The sequence below is a fragment of the Pholcus phalangioides genome, unplaced genomic scaffold (assembly GCF_987345545.1).
Source record: "Pholcus phalangioides strain wild (caught in Gottingen) unplaced genomic scaffold, Ppha-v1.0 ptg000015l_1, whole genome shotgun sequence".
In the NCBI taxonomy this organism is placed as follows: Eukaryota; Metazoa; Arthropoda; class Arachnida; order Araneae; family Pholcidae; genus Pholcus; species Pholcus phalangioides.
The window spans coordinates 63,858,647-63,878,959 of record NW_028301608.1 but is presented as its reverse complement, the minus strand read 5'-3'; the positions used below and the strand labels follow the sequence as shown (position 1 = coordinate 63,878,959).

The 20,313-nt window shown below is 34.8% G+C and overlaps 2 protein-coding genes across 2 annotated transcripts in view; one reads left to right on the top strand and one right to left on the bottom strand.

Annotated features, from left to right (window-relative positions):
* The first annotated feature begins 139 nt into the window (after nt 1–139).
* On the top strand, nt 140–10,322 carry LOC149076488 (tubulin delta chain-like). The gene is made up of 6 exons (XM_089244060.1): nt 140–539; nt 2,633–2,702; nt 3,554–3,847; nt 6,956–7,202; nt 8,246–8,407; nt 8,680–10,322. The coding sequence occupies exons 1-6, from the start codon at nt 412–414 to the stop codon at nt 9,072–9,074; spliced, it is 1,296 nt and encodes a 431-aa protein (XP_089100186.1). The 5' UTR covers nt 140–411; the 3' UTR covers nt 9,075–10,322.
* Nucleotides 10,323–11,359: 1,037 nt separating this feature from the next.
* Nucleotides 11,360–20,313, bottom strand: part of LOC149076487 (matrix metalloproteinase-2-like) — a 69,549-nt gene continuing 60,595 nt past the window's right edge. The window contains exons 4-8 of the mRNA XM_089244059.1: nt 16,768–16,926; nt 15,650–15,912; nt 15,389–15,527; nt 14,963–15,226; nt 11,360–13,771 (exon numbers count right to left, since the gene is read on the bottom strand). Of these exons, the coding sequence (XP_089100185.1) occupies nt 13,482–13,771; nt 14,963–15,226; nt 15,389–15,527; nt 15,650–15,912; nt 16,768–16,926 (1,115 nt within the window). The 3' untranslated portion in view covers nt 11,360–13,481. The remainder of the gene's footprint in view (nt 13,772–14,962; nt 15,227–15,388; nt 15,528–15,649; nt 15,913–16,767; nt 16,927–20,313) is intronic.

Below are 20,313 nucleotides of genomic sequence, written 5' to 3'. Positions count from 1 at the left end.
TAGAAAAAATTAAAATTTTAAATTATATCAACTGTTTGTTTGTTGAATTTGATTATTTTATAATAAACAATAGCAAAGTTATATTGTTTACATTTTGATGAAATGAAAACTCTCATGAACTGTCTCTCCCTTTTTTTTTAGCTTGAACTTTTTGTTTATATTTTCCGGGAAGTGTAAATTCAATATTGTTTTGGAAAGATTTCGAGGGAAGGAGTTATAAGTGATTAAATGTCTCTATGTTTCGAATGACTTCCTATAAAACTCTGTCCATAGCGTTGTGTAAATTCAATTATTTTTAATTGTATCGGTGTTGAGAAGTTTTATTGCTCAGTTCGACAGGAGGAGGAGCACCTTTAAAGCTGGGGACAGTGAAAGATGAGCACTATTGTACTGCAGTTGGGACAGTGAAAGATGAGCAGTATTGTACTGCAGTTGGGACAGTGTGGGAATCAGTTGGGTCCTCAGTTTTTCATGAACCTCGCTGAAGTTCTGAACCAAAGTTCTGTCTCTGAGGAATTCGTGCAAGTGGCGAAGGAAAGGTTGGTGTTGCCTATTCTAGAGTTTGATCTTTATTAAGTATGGTAAAGATAAATTTTAAATTCCACTTTGATGCGATAACATTGATTTCGACAGTTTATTCACTGATGGGATTGCTATTTATATTGGAAAACGAGCAACTGTTTCAAAATTGTCATAGCCTTGCTTGTCCAAAATCATCAGTTAAAATTATTGGGTATGAATAAACGTTAGACCTGCACTTGAATGTTACAACATGTTTTCATTCTGTTTTGAAGATTTGATGTTTAAAATGAGGGTTTAATTCAAAAATAAAAGGAGGTTTCACTACTATTTTACTTCAGATGCACGTCATTAACATTCCTCCTATGAATTTTTAAGAAATTGTTGCATGCTGGAAAGAGTCTTCAAACGTGTTTTATGTCTGAGTTGCATGTGTTGGAAAATACTGAAGATGAAAGCATCAAGTGCCCAAATTTTTGTGTTTATTCAATTTTATTGTTGCGGGCTGTTTGCTCTCTGTGGAGAGACTTTTCTAAGAGGAGACAGACTCACGTTCATACTACCATGAAGGCTACTGTCAGGTCCAATCCCAAGGATTGGCAAAGAAAAGTTCTTTACCAATGGGGCCTGAGGTGACCACAGATTTATGAAACCTTCTCAATAAGTACTCAAAGGAACTTCCTTCACGTAACTACAGCATGATTTTCTCTGGAGAGAAAGATTTCTAACCCAATTTATATAATTTGTGGTAAATTGCTACATGGCGATATGGCCTGAGTTTATATTCTGGGAAAAGAAAGGAAGTCTTGCATTTGCATCTATAAATTGGAAAACCACAGGAAACAAACTTCTGCCAACCACTGCTGTGGCTGACGATGTGAGGCCATCACAATGTCCACACAACTGTACAGCAGAATTTTCAATTTGATAAAATTGTATATACAGTGGTACCTTGGCTAATGAAAATGATTCGTTTGCTGAAACATGATTCCCTATGGATTTCTATGGAAAATCATTTAATTCATTCCAGGAACTGACCAAAATTTAAAGATAGGCCTAAGTTTTTCAAAACAGCATGGAGTGCTATAAAAAAAAGACAAAAATAGATTGAAGGTAAATTGGGCTGCTTAAAATTTAGATAAAAACTATATTCAGACAATATTCTAAAGATGTTTTTATTTTATGCTGCATACACAACCAGTGCTAGTTTCAGTCTCTAAAACTGTGTTGACACTATCCAGTTGAGTTCATGTGTGTCTCCACCCATTTGTGATGATGTCAGCTCATTTGTGTGTCTTATACGAACAATAAGCTCCAAGAATGTCCAGACTGTTCAGTTTAATGCACTGAAAGAGTGCATGCTCTGAAAAAAAAATTTCTGCTTTTTTTCTTCTTTTTTCAATGCATTTTCTATTATCTTTCATTTTACATGAAATGATTCAAAAACTTCCAGAAAGGAAGGAGGTACATCTGGAAAAATATTTGAGGTTGGACATGAACTAATCGGGCTCGAGTGACAGTAATTCTGAGGGTGATTCGGGTGATAACATTCAAATCACAACACTGCTGTTTTATGCTATTGTTATCAACAAAAATGTTTGTTAACCAGGGCTGAAAAATCATGAAAAAAATCTTTGTTAGCTGAAAAATTTGTAAGCTGAAGCATTCATTAGCTGAGATATCACTGTATTTTATTTGAAATGAACTGAACTGAGCTTATCCTCTTGTTGATAACATTGAGAGTTCTCTAAAGCCATTAACTCTTCAGTGACAAACTTGCTGAGAGGGTGTTTTTAACAATTTGAATAATTTTCAAGGCATGTTATCATCTTGATAACATGCTAATTTTCACTACTTTAGACAGTTTTTCATCTGCTACATAATTACATTATACACATATTGCATTTTAATAAATAAATTATAGGCCTAATGGTTGCGATACCTAATTTCATGTTTTTGCTGCTCAACTGACTTCAATGTTCTTATAATATATCACATAGCATTTAAATATTATATAATGTTTTTTAGTGGATAACTATTGCTTCAATTCCTATGTATAGATATCATGTTTTTTGTTTATGATTCAATTGAAAAAAAATATATTTTCCTTCAGGTTTTTTTCTAATGAAGATGGATCCAATAATATGTATCCCAGGGCAGTGCTTGTTGATACTGAACCGAAAGTAAGTTTTCAAAGAAAATTTTTTTGTCAAATACCTAAATTTTCCCCTCTTTTTCAACCTGTGTACTGTCATGCCATTCTGGGGATTAATCATTCGTATGTAAGTGTTCATTACGTACCTATAATGTTTGCAGGACATTAAAAATCCATGGGGTACACTTCAAAAAATTATAGAATGCATTTAAGACAATTTTTTATCATGAAATTCATGTTTGGAAATAAAAAGTGAAGGTGCCAGAGGGCTCAGCAAACATCCAGTTTTGCTGACATAAAAGCGAAATATTCTATAATGGCTTACTTTGTCATTTGCTGATTTTAAAAAGGCAAGCTAAATTTCATAAAATTGATACACTCATCAAAACAGTAATCTATTTTTTGTCATGAGATGAATTGTCAGAAGCAAAATGTAAAGGTGCTTTGCTGCACCTCTCAACTGCTGGTCTACTGACTGATCAAAACATATCACCCAATTTCTATAACAGTTACATGAGTAGGGAGCTATATTGTTGTGGGGTGAGCAGAATGTTTTTGAGCTTTATTTTTGTGAAAAAACTTGTTCAGCCATGTCAGTAAGGAAAACTTCCTATCTCAGACTGTTGGTGGCTTAGATTCAGATCTATGTGTCGGGAGGGGGGGGGGGGGCAAATTATTGGGAGTAAAGAGCATAATGGTGAATAAAGGTCCTGTATTCTATGTAAAAGAAACATTATTTTTGTGTATTTCTAGCTCGTTGGAGGGGGGACAATCGTCCATACTCTAGATCTAAATGGTGATTATACAATAAAGAAAAATTTTATTAAAACTTTTTTGTTCATTCTTTCAAAGGTTTAGTTTTTAAATTTATCATTGTAGGTCATTCGAGAGAGTTTGGCATTAGCAAAAGAGAATGGTGTTCCATACAGAGAAAATTGCTCATATTTTCAGCCACAAGGAGCTGGAAATAACTGGGCGATGGGGTTTTATGAACACGGACAGGTTGCCAAAGAACCTGTGCTGGACCTTATTCGTAAAGAAAGTGAACGATGTGATTATTTGGAAGGCTTCAATATATTCATGTCTGTTGCTGGGGGCACTGGTAGCGGCATTGGAGCTTTCTTCACAGAGACGCTGAAGGATGAATATCCTGGAGTTCCTATTATGAATGAAGTGAGTCCCCCCCCCCTCCCATCTAGCATGATTCCTCCTTTACAGTACATTTATTTCGCAGTACTTTTTCAAGCGTCTAACATCTTCACTTAAAAATATATAAATACAACGCCACAATAGGCAAAATGCCGACGAGGTAGCTGAAAAAAAGTTGCCCATAACAAATATGGATGTCATATGTTTCAAAAATTACAGCAACCCAATTAAAAAGGCAATTTAAAAAACTAGAAACAGTTATATATACACATGATAAAATATGCCCATAAAATATATTTATGCTTGTCTTATTCTAAAGGCCCGTTTACACGAGACAAGTGCTTTAGTGGGCAACTTAATTTTTACTTACCGATTCTTCTTGAAAGTGTCCACACATATTAGTGGTAAGTAGATGCTCATTGGATAATTTTCACGGAGGTGAGTGCAGTTAGCGCATGCGCGCTTCAGTCTACTCAAATCCACGGAGAGAGAGAGACGTACAATGCGTGGGAGAATAATAGTGATAATTTTTTATTTATCTGGCATTCAGAGATATGCTTTTTTTTTAAAGCTCATAGCTTTTTCTTAACAATGGATGAAGATGATCAGGTAGAACTTACGAATACCGTGATCAGAGCCATATTATATGATATATTTTTTAAAGAATATAAATTTATTTACTTTCACTTACCCAAGAGGGGAAAAAAGAATACACAACATATTATAAAATTACTTATGTAAGTCATTGAGAAGAAATATAAGATTTCTCTATTTCTCCTCTAAGTTGTAAATATCGATTATATGATATTTTAATCGAAGTTAAAGAGGAGATAAATTATGAATTATGTAAGCCAAAAATATGGGAGAAGATTCTTGGCATTCGTAGGAAATTCTAAGGGTTAAAAATTAAATAATAAAAATTCATTAAACATGAAAATTATTTCCGAATTTTCGAAATTATTTTTATTTGTTAATTTAATCTATGGAGATGATATCTTTACGTTAAATATTTTATCATGTATTTTTACAACAGATGGCAGCAAATTCGTTCTGGACGAGAGAAATATTCGAAACCCCCCTCTCCAGTTTTTAATATATTAATCCTCCACACCTTATATATATTTTTGAATCTTCAAATTTTTCAACTTCTGACATCACGTCGACAGAATATTCCATAGCTTTTTCCAATATCAAATAATTTTTAGCTTGTTTGTTAAGATAATTTTCATTTTTATAGTTCAACAGAAATTCATGGCGAAGATATTTTTCATCAAACTTGAAGGTTGTGTCCTCTGGCCACCTCACCATCAAATATTTCCGCGAAACTTCAGGAGACGATGGAGTATGAACAGGTTCACGGTTGAGATCAAAATAAACCCCTCCGTGAGAGAGCAAAAAGACCCCTCCAAGAGCGACAAGTCATGCCCACTGGTGCATGCGCATAGGTCTACTTAACCAGAAAAAATAGAACCGTTCTTATCTCACTTACCAACTAAATCACTTCTGCACTTGCGCACTTGCCAACTAAAGCTGTGTAAATGGCCCTTATCGTCTGCATACATTGTACCGTACCTGGCAACTAAAAATTAAGTTACCAACTAAATAGTTGGTAACTTAATTTTACACGAGGCAAGTGCTTTAAAGCACTTGCCTCGTGTAAACGGGCCTTAAGTATGGATAGCTTCTCGATTTACCCCAACAGGTTTATCTTTTTTTTTTAAACATGTCAATCATGCTAGAATTCACAACCTCCAGGGGTAAGCCATTCCATTTATTAACTACCCTATTAGAGAAATATTCCCTACAACACCATAACATAGAATTGTCCGTTACCAATTGATACTGGTATCCCCCGTGGAAAAGCAATCGATTGACTGTACACTAATAATTCATGGTCCATCCTATCCATCCCATTGAAAATTTTGAACACTTTGATCGTATATCTCCATGACACCTGCTTTCATCCAATGTAAACATATTTAAAAAATGAAGTCGCTCTTCATAACTCAAACCCTGTGTGCCAATAAGAACACGCATAGCTCTACTCTGCATCCATTCAACCCAGTGACATCTTAACGCATGGCCCGGGGGGCTCAAGAGAAGAGGGGCTTCACAAAAATGAGATCTGATTGAAATTTTCTAGGATTCACCAGGTAGGGCCTCCAAAAAAGCACTTGGCTCAGGGGCCCATGATACTCTTACGACGGCCCTGCTTCAACCAAGTCTGTGCCTCTGTATAGGTATAGCCTCCAAAACCTTACATCATATTCCAGTCTAGGATGAACTAAGCCTTGGAAAAGCTGAAGAATGACTTAAGGAGAACGTGAAGAGACCTTTTTGAAAATGAAACTGAGCTTTCTCTTCGATTTTTTGATCATCACTGAATAATGTTCAGAAAATCTAAGCCGCTCGTCAATGAGAATTCCCAAATCGGTGACCCTAGTTGCATCCAGGATAGTGATACCATTCAACTCGTAAGAGAAATGTAGGTTGTTCCAACCAAAATAAGCGGTCATGCACTTGTCAATGCTAAACTTCATGCACAATTCATTTGTCCTTGCTCCAATCCTGATTAAGTTGGTCTAATATGGAGAAAAAACCATGCAAAACAGCAAAAACACAAAACAAGCACAACTCTGGTAACATAAATATGTTAGGGGGGTACGCATCACCAGGAATCTATCGATTCATTAAAAATTCCACGGAGGAATATTTATGAAATGTATGTAAGTGGTAATAGTAGTACCTACATTTGTTTTTATAAGCATGCTTTCATTTTGCATGATTTAGTATAGCTCAAAGTGTTAAATTTTCTTTAAAATCATACAATATTAAGCATATTTTGAAAATTTTCCCTTTAAATTCAATCATGATATAATAATATTAAAAGATAGAGGGAAAAATAAAATTTTTCAACTCCTTTTTTTTATTTACTTATTTTCACGTTTATTCTTAGGTTTTTATAATGCAATCATGATTTGCATTTGTTCAATGCGATAGTTATTTATCGTTATAATTATATTGTCGTTCCAGTTACTTGATCTTATTGAAAAAAATCTTTTAAAATTTGATCTTTTAAAAAAATTGAAAAACTCTAAGAAATTTTTGCTAAGTTTCTGTATTTCATTCCAGGTTGTTTACCCATTTAGGCGCGGTGAAGTCATTGTTCAAGCCCATAATGCAATGCTCACACTGTCACACTTGCAGGACTCTTCAGATGCAGTTCTAATATTTGAAAATGATCGTCTGTATAGCATATGCAATGATAGGTTGCACTTGGATAGCTTTTGCCTTGAAAACATGAATGATGTTGCTTGTTGCCAGCTTCTTAGTTTTCTGCTTCCATCATGGTCCTCATCTGGATCATTACGTCTTTTTGGTATGAAAAATTTGTCCTCAATGTAATTTACCTTTGAAGACACCATATTTTTTATACCTAGTTCATCAAGAAGACTTTCTTTAAATTAAGAAACTGTTCTTCCTGTGATTAGTTTTTTTATCACTGTGATTAGTTTTTTTATTACTGTGATATTGATTTTTATTGGCATCACTTGATCGTTCTATCATATTAAAGTTATCAAACAAAAAGGTCAGGAGAGTTCCTGACAATAAAATGTATTTACGAGTTAGAAGTAATTTTCACATGATCCTGAAGGTAAAGATATTATTTTGCCAGTTGGTGTATGCCCTTCTCGAGGAAGGTTGTGAGAGTATGCTTCTTTTACAGTATACTTCATTTCAGTGTCAGGACCAACCTATGCACTTTCACATGCTTTTTCATTGAGGAAGTGGATGCTAACGAGTGTCTGCTTCATTTCCATAGTTCTAAATTTTAGGCTGGTGTTCTAGTACTTCCAGCAAAATTCGGAGAGATGATTATATTTTCTGGGACGAACATGTGTGTGGTAATTATCTTGCAAAAACACAACAACCTCAGTCAACATTCCAAAACAACTGTTCTTTGAAGCTTGATGCAGGTGTTGCAATGCCTTACAGTTAGGGCAGCAATTAAATACTTTTTTTAGTCAGGGCAAGCATACATTTTGAATCCCCAGGTAATGTAGAAGGAGCAGTGTGATGTAATGTGCATGTACCATCACCCACATTACGAGGTACAAAACTTCACATGAATTATAATACAGAAATAATAAATGTAGCTGCAATTAGGATATGTTGTTAACTTAATAATTCGCTGCTACAACTTTTCATACAAAAAACCAAATATGCACACATGTTTTTCTTGTATAGAAAATATTCACAACGTGATGAGGACAAATGACATTTTATTATAACACACTGACACATGTTTAAAATGTCATTTGTCCTCATCACGTTGTGAATATTTTCTATAGTTTTGGGCAAAGTGATTCTTTTAATTAATGTTTTTCTTGGTTTTCATTCAAAAAAAATTACCCAATTCAGGAGACATTCTATCTCATCTTGTTGGGCACCCACAATTCAAGTTACTGAATTTGCATTCTGAACCTCAAGAACCCGTGAAAAGTCGTCCATTTAGTTCTTATGCTTGGAAGTCTCTTCTGAGAGATTTGGGCCGCAGAACTCGCAATAAGTGTACAGAAGAAGGTAAGTAAAAACTTAGAAGAAAATTTGAAATACAAAAATACAAGTAAGGGCTTCAAATGCAGTAAAATTAAAAATAATTTTCAATTCTGTTTAATCCTAATTTATATCAAATTATCCTATATAATTCAAATTAAGAAATTTATGGCAAAGTTCACCAGAGAAACTGTTTTAAGCTTTTATCAGTTCAGCAGCATAGTTACCCAACTTGTTGATTCCTTTTGATGTCATAAGATAGATTATTTTTTTAATTGGGTCTGTTTGTGTTTTTTCAGGAGCTTCTGAATTTCGTGAATTCGTAACAGACTGTGTAGCTATCGCCAATCTTCTAATTGTTCGTGGCTCTGAAGCAGATTCAGTCACTCATGAGGCGATGAATGAGCCGATACCACTGGGCTATGCATCATGGGTTCCTATAGAGTCAAGGATTCAAACATGGCACAGCTCTGTGAAAGTTTTTGGCCAGGATAAAACTGCAACATTAGCTCATAATGGACAGTCTATCATACCATGCATTGATGATCTTATGGAACGATCCTGGACAATGTTCAATACAAAAGCTTTCTTGCATCATTATGAGGCATGTGGACTAGAAAAAGATGCATTTCTTGATTGTTTTGCACAAATTGAACAATTGATTGCAAGTTACAAAGCCATCAGCTCAATATGAGGTTGTTATTTTTTTACATTTGCTTTTAAGTTTTATCATTTTTGTCATGCCTTGGGTACTAGTCGATTGACCATACTTCATCATATTTCATATAGTGTCAAGAGTATATGTATAATTTATGTACTTAAAATATTGAAACTTGTGTGCAATATTTTGTTCAGCAAAACCTTATTATTTATGTAAATTATTGAAGCAAATCTTGAAAATGTTATGGTTGTTTTCATTTTAATTTCATCTTCTAAAAAATTGAAGAGCATTTGGAAGTATACATGCTAATATCTCAAAATAAGTTCAACAAAAAAAATTTGCAATTTGATGAAGTTAACATACAGTGAATTTTAAATCTTTCAACTATATCTTTAACTATAATCTTTCTCTATCAAAATTTATTTCAATTCAAAGTATTTTCAGTATGTAGGAGATTCGATTGATTTTCATTAAATTGTGTTGAATTCACATCTATTTATAGGAGTGAGAAGACTGAAAAATATGTTAAAAATTAGTTCCTAATTACGAAAAATCAAATCCAAGAGATTTGGAAAGTCTTTTTTTTCCACCTCACACCAACTGCTATCATATCGCTTTAGGGCAGTTTACTACTGATTGCATTGGGTCATAATTCTTTCTCCCAAGAGGAAAGTACTCTTGGTACTAAAGAAAAATTCTAGTGTGTCACCCCTTTTAATTTCAAATAGGAAAAACAGATGTACACATATTGAGCTGTACTTCCATTCATTTTTATTGACAGGAGATTTTGGGGGTATCTTGTGGGGGCACCATATGGTAGGAAAAGTCGATTCCAAGATTCAGTTGTAATTTTCTCAGTATAGTATCAGATTATTATGTTGTATCTTCATGAGCAAAATGTTTTTTTTTTAGCACAGCATTTCTTATTTCGTTCAATGTTTTAGTCATTGAATTCTTGTAATTTTCTCAGTACAGTATCAGATTATTATGTTGTATCTTCATGAGCAAAATGTTTTTTTTTTAGCACAGCATTTCTTATTTCGTTCAATGTTTTATTCATTGAATTCGACATTTTTAAATATTTTATGGTTGAGCTAAAAAAACATACAAATTAATATTTTGATTCCCTAGTGAAATTTGTTTTGTGAATACCGGTATTGTAATGGTCTTTGTAATAAAATTGCTATTTTTTTTCTATGAAAGGTCATGTGAGAGGAAAAATATATATAAGAAATAGTTATTGAAGTAATCTATATATATATATAAAATTGATTTTCTGCGTGTGTATGTTCTCTATACAAATCTACCATTTTAGATTGATCGTCGCCAAAGTTTGCATATATACCAAATGGGACCCAACTTGAACGATAGGCTGCTTTAAAAGTTTGTCAGAACTGGGCAAATGCCTGAAATGGGAGAGAAACTGTAGGCAACAATTGTTTCTCAGCCTCAACAGTCACTTTCGGAATGTTTACTTTGGTTACCGTGGTTCCCTACCAATGCGTTTCAGACATGTATATGCCTTTACAATGGTTTGTCACTTCTGTAATCCTGTCAGTTTATGTATAATAGTTTATATGCCTTTATAATGGCTTGTCACTTTTTCAATTCTCCCAGCAATTGAAGAAAAACCGGGCAGCACTGGGTATTATAGCTAGTAAAAAATAAAATCATCATATTGGGGAAGGTCAGAGATGCAAAATTTTTGGTAGTTATCTTTTAATGAATATTCTTGAGAATATTTTCATTGAGGAAAATGTTCGAGAAATTTTCTGGACGGCCTGAAATAATAAATGACTTCATCTTAAGGATTTACCTTAAAATGGATGTCTAAAAACTGCTAATGAAATGCTACCTGCTTAGGAATAAGTTTTAAAAACAAGTAATAGTCAATTGATTGCATTAGTAAAAAACTATATCTTTTTTGATTTTTCTGCATGCAAAAGTGACTGTACAAAGCATTTAAGCTGAAAATCATCATTCTCAAAGGAGTCAGAACTGTTCTTGTGAGCACTCTGACTTTAGTTATTTTTTTCACAACAGTAATTAATTCTTGTTTTCTAGATGAAGATGTATTTTTACCACATGTCTAAAACATTCATGATTTGCTGTCTGATTGTGAAGTGTATTAGAATCTGCCAAACTGACAATCAGTATGGTTGTTAAAACTTGTTATCAAACCAACAAGAGAATGAAAAGCTTTTAATAACTTTTATCCTGAAAAATAAAGAATAAAATCGTTCTTGAAGCTGTATGTAAAAAATAATGTAAGAAAACAAAACCAACATGGATCAAATGAAAAACTTGCAAAAAAATTTGAGTAATACAGAATTTTATTGTAAGTTCACTGAAGAAAAGAGCTTTTTCTTCTTAGAATGAAGAAGATTATAAGTATAGCTTCCTTTGTCAATCAACTTTGATTTTATTTTTTGCTTTGAACTTATTTCTGAAAATTTATCAAATTTTAACATGCTTTTTAAGATTTTAATTTTTAAGGTTTCTAATATCTTCTTAACAAAACCTCTAACTCTCACAGAGAGAAAATTTCTTGAACTAAAAGTTTTGTTTTAAAAGTTCCAGGCAATGAAAACTGAATTATATTTCATAATATAAACAAAATTAACAATTTGTTTTCATTATTTAAAATAAAAAGGAATATCAAATTATTCTCCAGTTTTTACATTTAGGAGAATGTTCTTGCCTCACATCTCTAGTGAAGGTTGAATGCGATGTAAATCAAAATACTATGATTTTTTCTCCCCTGGAAAACATTCTTTTTCTTCCAGAAAATAAAAACCAAACATAAGAGTTCTTCGAAAGGAAAGGGCATTTATTGGACAGAAAAAAGAATATGCATTTCACATATCAACACATAGACATTGTATATGTATGTATATATATATATATGTACAATATCATACTTAAGTTATCAATTAGAAGTTCATAAAACATCAAATACTGATGAGTGACTAGTCTTTAAACATACAAGATTGAAATAAGTTAAAAGATGGCAGAAAACTTAATACAAACTATTCTCAAAAGGAAATCATAAATGTGTATAAGAATGTGGTTTCACAAACAATTTTTGATTAAAGGTATTGGGAGAAAAAAATCCATATAAATACATATAAAAAGACAGTGGTTCTCTCAATTGTGTGATAACTATTTCCTAAATATTGGAGCCATTAATTGGGATTGAAATCCGTTGTTAGTTGCTTTAAGATCAAATTAACAGTTATTCAGATAACCAAATAACTTCTCAATAATATTTGTGGTCATTGAAGTAGGTCTCATAAATTGAGTCCTTGGAACATCAAAATTCTTTTGAAGATGTCTAAGTGATGTTATCCATGTCGTTAATTTATGATATTCATTAGTTTTAAGAGTCAAAAACTGTTCAGCAAGGATACTCGGAAATATATACTATAGGTACTTGGTATTTTAATGCTCCCAAAAAAACATGGTTCTTAGTTTTTCTTTGTAATTTATTTATTATGATGAGAAGATAGTTCCTGCAAAGGACCTGTTGTCCAGTCAAATTTGAATTTCCACTCATTTCATCTCTGACACCATAAATACGGTAGAGGCATGCATATGTTTACACACATTCCTGCATGCACCAATTCGTTAGAAATTCCACAGAGGAATGTATACAAGGTGCGTGTACGGTTAAGTAGTATAAGATGTCAACTTGTATCGGCTAATGAACCCGAGCCCCCCCCCCCCAAACTTTTGCAACAATCGCCATAGTAGCCTATAGAAATATTATGTTTGAGTCCCTCCCCCCCCAATATTGTCAATAACTTTGCGCCTATATAGTAGTCCTTTCATCAACGTCTGTGGAGAAGGCATCTCCAACCCACTAAATCTATCTCCGGAGAGGAAAGGAGATCACAGCAACTTCTTTAGTTTGCCGCCACACTGAAGATATGTAAATGAAATGCCTGTAAGTTTGAATTCCGCTAGAGCCTCCAGATGCTATATCTTCTCATCATAACATCATCCAAGATAGCATTCATTCTTTTAATTTATTTATTGTCATCATAATAATAACTATTTACTTTAATGGGGAGAACCGCTGATTTCATTCAGAAAAAAAATGTTTCAGTAATTTACTTTTATCTTTGATCAATAATAAATCAACATTCACTTTGCCGACATAGAAACGTATTTTATATTGACGACACATATAACTAGAGTACAATATATATATATTTTTATCATACAAAACACGGGAATTATTATTTCTTCTCTCTGAAGCTCTAACGTTTTCTTCTCGAAACACCGGCAACTTATCACACTTGTCATCGATGTATTCAGCCATTTTTGTCTTATTAATACAGTACGTATATGCAAATCCTTCATTTGTCAATAGTCTATTGAGATTCATTATTTATTTCTGAACATTCATTGTCTAGTCTACTTTTTACAGTTAATATTTCAAGACGAAATTCTGAAATATGTAAAAGTGATCACGAGGCAGAAGTACATCACAGCATTAGCTTTTGAGATCCTCACATCTGGAGACCCGCTGAATTCATCAACGAAACGGCTATCGTTGTCGTCATCATCGTCATAATCGTCATCGTCGTCACTTGGAGGCGTTTGCTCTGTCCTGCTCGGGCATCCAAACCAGTACTCATTTGCATTTCCCGCCTTCTTACTTTGCACTTGCATCAAGAAATCGTTGAATCTCCAAAATTTCCGATTTTTGAAAAAGTATGTGTGACCTATAAGAAAAATTGAATTCACACGGTCATTACTCCAGATTAGTATGTAAATTATTTACAGGTATAAGCAGTGTCGTAAATGATTTGAGCTTTTCAAAATGTTTATCGTAGTATTCGATATATAATTCCCATATCTTTCTCGTAAGGGTTTTTTGTGATACCAACCCAGCCGTAACCCTGGCTCTATCTCTATAGGAAATATAAGCTTGTAAGACAGTAGTCCCGAAACTTTTGTCACCCACAGTTTCCTTGCCCATTCATGATCTAACTGCGGATTCCAGAATAGTTTGGTTTTAATTTTAGTTTTCCCATGTAAAAGAACTACTTCAAAGAATAAAAATAGGCACACAAATCAATATTTCCAGTTCTCCGCGACGCCCCCCGGAGTCACGATGCACAGTTTTGGAAGCACTGTACATAGGAGATATACATCTCGAGAGATTTGAGCTACATTGGAGACGCACAATTATATAGCACTATCAAATTTGGTGGGAAGCATTGGTGATGAGAGTCCGTAGTTCTGGTTGACAGATGATAGAAAGATAGAGATGATAGAAACATCGATTCTTTTTTCATATCGCATGGGGATTAAATAAAGAAGCGTATAACCAACGTAAGTGATCAATAATTATTCACAACGTGGCTGATCCTTTACTTTCACAATTTGTCATTCGAAAATTCATGAATATCGCAATAGATATTGGGGGGTGAAGCAAAATACCATATCGTCAGCCTCTAACTGCGGCATGCTAGAATCTTATATGTCCAGATATATATGTATTTCATCCTGGAGCGGTCTGCTCGCAGAAAAAACAATCTCTCATCGCTGTTAGACATCTTACTGACTATGAGATTATCTCTCCTCTCGCTTTGAGAGATACTACATGCCTCATGACATCCAACTTGATTTCTATAATATTTCAGACAAAAATTGCAAAATCCCTTCAATTTCTCCTTAGGCAGCTTTTAATTTTCGTAAACTGGGATTATTAATGATGCTTTTGTAGGATATTTTTTTATTAGGCATTTACAATTATGCCTGCTTCTTTATTTTATAGAAGTAACTATACACAGTAATTAATGTGTTAAAGTGAACTGATTTTGAATATTTGATGATTGGCATTAACCCATGCCCTTAATTTTATATTTCACTCACGAGTATGCTAAAAACATAAAAATAATTGTTCTTACTGTCAGTATGCTGGAACGCAGCATCAATGTTGTAAGGCACTCCTCTCCACATCGACATGTCTCGTGGGTAGTCTAGCTCGACTCTCCCTTCGAATTCGTCGTACCTCCAGTATTGTTTTCCACTGAACAAATAAGTTTTACCGTTATATCCCCAAACCATGGCCGCATCTATCTTACGGAGACTGGGTGGCAGTCCTAGGTCGGTAAGAGGGCGTGGATATCCCGGTTCTTTGACGTTACCATTGAAAAGCCAATATTGCTTTCCTAAAGAAAAAAAAATATAATTTCGTGCAGTTAGATTCGATCCATATAAAGAAATGAGAACTAGAATAAAATGGAATTATATAGAGTATATACATGTATATATACATATATAAAGAAGGGTTTTTTTTAATTTTCTTGAAGGCAGAAAAGTCAGTGGCTCACCAGAGAAAAATACTATTTTCGTATCGATGGGTCTCTCGTAGACGGCATCAATCTTATCCAGATCAGCGTCGTACCAGAATCTACGGATCTCTACTGGATAGTCTTTCATAAGACCTTTATTGTTCAATCTCCAGAAGTACTGTAAATTAACGTGAAATAATTTAACATTATGATAAGAATTTCAGTTACTGGATGCTTATCTGTTTGACGGTAATTGGAAATTATGAGATACATATAATTTATCATAATTGGGACTTATACCTTTCCTTTGAATATGAAAAGTTCTGTCCTAATTATTGAAAGGGCATCGAAGGTTGTGTTGCAGTTGTATGGCTTTGGTGATGGGTCGGATCTCGTCGGTGGTACGGTCCTCGGTCTCTGAGTCGTCCTCGGTGGATAGTATCTGCTTGTTGGGTTACTAGGCCGATATCTCGGTGCTTTGGTGGTTCTCTCGTCTTCTCTTCCTGGATTCAGTCTGGGATCGTATGGAGATATGGGCGCCCACCTGGTTGGGTTTCGGGAACCTGTCACAGTTTAAAAATAAATTATTAAACCTTCATTATGAATAAATGAGAAAAGGTGAAAATGTCAAATTTTCATGCTTGAGAAGTTATAAATAAAAAGTTGAAATTTTATTGCATGAATGTCCAACTCAAAAGTAGGTCCGGCTAATTATTTCATATTTAATCTCCTGGTCTTCGTATATCTTATAAGCGAATTTAATATTTCAAAAATCGAGTAATTAATACAATTTTTAAAATTATTGATGTGACAGAAAACCCCACCAAATTTCCGCATTTCTACATAAAATCGGCAATTTTAACACTGATTTCTATGAGGATCACCCTTTTCCTGACCATCAAAGCGATGCTGATGATGATTACGACGTCATTCAAAAAACCTCATTATTGGGAGTATTGAAAATATGGCAAACCATTATAAAGGCATAAATATTGTACATATACTGACAGCGTTGAAGAAATGACAAACCATTGTAAAGGCATATACACGGATTGCTAGGGAATCACGGTAACCAAAGTAAACGTTCGGAAAGTGATTGTTGAGGCCCAAAAACAATTGTTGCCCGACAGTTTTTTTTTGTTTTTTTTTCCCCATTTGGGGAATGCCCTGCTCTGATGAAATTTTAAAGTAGCCTATCGTTCAAGTCTGGTCCCATTTGGTATATATGAAAAATTTGACGACGATCGATCTAAAATTGTAGATTTGTATAGAGAACATATACACACACACACAGACAAAAAATTAATTTTATATATATAGATAAGAGAGTACATACAGTATATCCTGTTTTATTTCATCTCGTAAATAAATATTCGTAGGATTTATGAAGTGTGCGGTATTGACACAATTGCACTTACCGTAGAGCTGTTGGATTCCGAAAGTGTCGTCTCTGGGAAGTTGGAAATTGTCTTTGATGCTTTGATAGAAAGGATTCATCAGTGATCCTGTCACTGACGAATGCGATAGGCCCAAGGAATGGCCGAATTCGTGCGCGGCTACAGCGAACAGGCTTACACCTGGAAAAAAAATAGACCAACTCAATTTGTGTCTTTAGTTAACATGTAAATCAGTGTTTTACTATTGATACTTATACGAGGATCCTTTGGTCGAACACAGGGAATCAAGGACCCCCTTGTGCATTTGAAACAATATCAATGCTATCTCTATGAAACTCTGCAAATAATGCCTACGTTCTAGGGCAGGGATTTCCAACGTAAACCTTCCCACGGAACTCAAACAAATTTTGAATATTTAGCCAATAAGAAGTGCCAACAGAGCATCATATCCCATGGGCAAAATGAAAGAGGCCTTAGGCACCCTGTGCCGTTTTTGGGTGGGACTCGTGCTAAAATGTCCCTGGGTGTCCTATATTCTGTAATTCAAGAATCCTCACTATCAAAAATATCACAAGTGGATAAAAAGGATTTAAAAAAATCGTTTTTACAACTTATACTTTCCTGATGAAACGGGAAATGACATTCATCAACTTCTGGAGCTTCTGGTTCAAAAATTCGATGTGAAACAATGTAATGTTACTTTTTCTAAGTTGTTTAATCATCCAAGAGTGCTCTGTTTTTTTTTCTTCTTAATGACCTAATCTCGTTAAAATTCAAAATAAAAATCACTTTACGAGTATATATCAGTAACCAGAAAGTTTTATTCATTGAAAGCTGTTCAGGTACAGGGATTTTTCTAAGGTTCGCCTGATGTTTGATCATGCGGAATCTCTTTTTGAACCATAGGGTTCCGCGGAACACCAGTTAAAAACTATGTTCTAGGGAGCCTTTGAAGTCAGTGTCACAACTAGATACTTGGTTAGCCGGGGCAAGTACGCATTAAGGTGCCCCTCGTGATGCTGACGGAGAGGTTAAAGGATTAATTTGGTAATGGTATTTGCCGCTGTGGTGGTCGAGTGGTTATATAGACGGACTCGCGATGCGAGGATCCGGGTTCGAACCCCACAGTGGTGGTCGGCTGAAGTTGGTTTTCTGTGGTTCCCAACTTCAAGGCGCAAATGCGAGCCGATCTCCCCGTTAAAAAGTCTCGCCACAGAGAGCAACAGTCCTACAACGATAAATCATTCAATCATAACACTTCACTCATAGTTAGAAAAACTGGTGGCAGATGGCAGCACTACACATAACAAACATTACACAGAAACAAACTTTACGTCAAGTCGCACCACACGTACACGCACATTCCCGCATGTACTGATTCGTTGGGGGGTTCCGCGGGGGGAGGGTGCATGTGTGGTGTAGCAGTAGTAGGTAGGGCCTCCAAAAAATGGCTCGGGGATCCATGATGTTCTTAAGTCAGCCACCTCGTTGGGCAATTTGCCTGTTGTGGCGTTGTATTTGTATTAAATTTGCGCCCCGTCTTGTCTTGTGCTCGAAACACCAGACCCCTCCCAGTTGCCCCCCCCCCCCCGTTTGAAGTTATACTGAATGCCTCGTTATTCATCGCTGTTTTTCACCAGAACCCCTAGTGAGAGTTCGGAGAAGCCATAACTTTGCTCGGAATCCCAGAACAACGTTGCTATAGATCCGAGTCTACAAATTAAATCAAATTCTTTTTTTTAAATTTTAATGCTGTTTATATGGATATGGGCAAGTCCGGAAAACATACAGGGAAATTTTTTCCATGAATTTTTTGATTGATATGTCTAAACCTAAGGATCATAGGTGAAAATAAACGAAAAATTATAAAAATCAATCTAAATCTGAATTCGGAAAGTAAAAGGCTAATATCCGATATTTTCGTAAAAATACGATTTGCGGTAGCAACTACTTGAACGTTACGAAGGCCTGGATAGCCAAGCGGAGATCGAGATGTATAGTTCGGAAAGAAAATTCACATTCCTCTGTGGGGAATCGAACCACGTTTCTCTCTATACCTGAACGTTGTTCATAAAACAAAAAGTATTCTTTTGAAATGCAGAGAACGGACAAGGTTCAAAACAGCCAATGAAATGGATTCTTAGAGTCCAGGTATTTAAGAATTATCATGTATCTGTGACTCGAATTTCCTTGGTATGCTAGTCTCCCTCGCTGTTTCTCTACATGCCGACTAATGTGGGGAATATAGTAAGTTTGTAGGACTTTTGTAGATCAAAATGAACGGCCGCTGAAGTTCTTGCAACCACGACGCGGCAATATGAAAATACAAATTGAGATTTTTTTTTAAATGAGAAGTTATATTTCAATGTATAATGTTGAAAGTGTATAATTTACGCTACGCATAAATTACGCTACTTCATTGAAGAAACGTGAAATTGAATGCGAAACATTTCTTAGAAATATTTGCTGTTGTGATAGATTTTTTTTTCTGTTGTAACTTTTTTTCTTAGAATGTTCTACAACACGTACCATAACAGGCTTGTTAGTAAGCATTTAAAAAAAAAGTAAGAAAACGATACACAAACCCCCTCTTTCTTTTTTTAGAAGAAAAGATGCAGAAGAGGTGCTGAAGGATAAGAGAGTAAGAAAAAAAGACGAAAACCAAAATTCATGTATATAGCACATGCGAACAGAAGGGGGCAATGAAACAAAATACAACGAGACAGATTGAGAGACACGTTTCCTTTGAGAAAGCCCGGAGAAAGCTCTTTTTCCTCCATGTTTCTTATGAAAACTCGAGACAGAAAACTCTTGAGCGTCAAACGAAAATTTCCATCACCAAGTTGAGGGATCTCATGTTAACGAAACTTACCTATCACTTCTTTAGGCTAGCCTAGTTAGCGATTATGCTGGTTATCTCTTACATGAGGAGGAGGATGATTAGTACACACTGGGAGGTGCACACAGCCGCGGCATTGCGAGAATATATATATATCACATAATGCGAACTATTGATTCTACATATGTTAATTATGCATTTCAAAGAGTTTGTCAAAAAACTAAACTGAAGTTTACTAGGAATGTAGTCTAGAGTAAAAAGGTTGAGAACGCATAACTGGACGAGTAGATACCTGAAATAGCATGTGTATCATTCCCTTACTATATAAGTATCCCTCGCTTTGCGCGGGATTCCGCTTTACACGATTTCGCTGTAACGCGATTTTGAAAAGTTGATTTCAGAAATTGCGACCTAAAAAATTTGGCCTTGAGTTTGATGTTATCTTGAAAATGAGCTTGCTAATTAAAGAGCCAAGTTGTCAATCAGCTAGTTATCACACCAGGCTCTTCAGGAAAGAAAACAGCCACTAGAATTAAGCAGAAGCACGGAAGGCAGAAGTGAAACGTATCAATTAAATTCGTTCATATAGCTTAGATTTACGAGATTTATTTAGAAGTTTGAATTCAATTCATTCAAAACAAAAAAATTTTGCTGCTGGAAGTTGAGTTTTCCTCTTTCTGAAGAAAACCCCAATCCCTATACGAAGTATACAGTTTGCCTATATACCA

Bases quoted from the DNA above. Each gene is read 5' to 3' on its own strand.
- LOC149076488 (XM_089244060.1), top strand. From the start codon at position 412: ATGAGCAGTATTGTACTGCAGTTGGGACAGTGTGGGAATCAGTTGGGT. The intron at 540-2,632 runs GTTGGTGTTGCC...ATTTTCCTTCAG, and splicing joins GTGCAAGTGGCGAAGGAAAG to GTTTTTTTCTAATGAAGATG. The intron at 7,203-8,245 runs GTATGAAAAATT...TACCCAATTCAG, and splicing joins TGGATCATTACGTCTTTTTG to GAGACATTCTATCTCATCTT.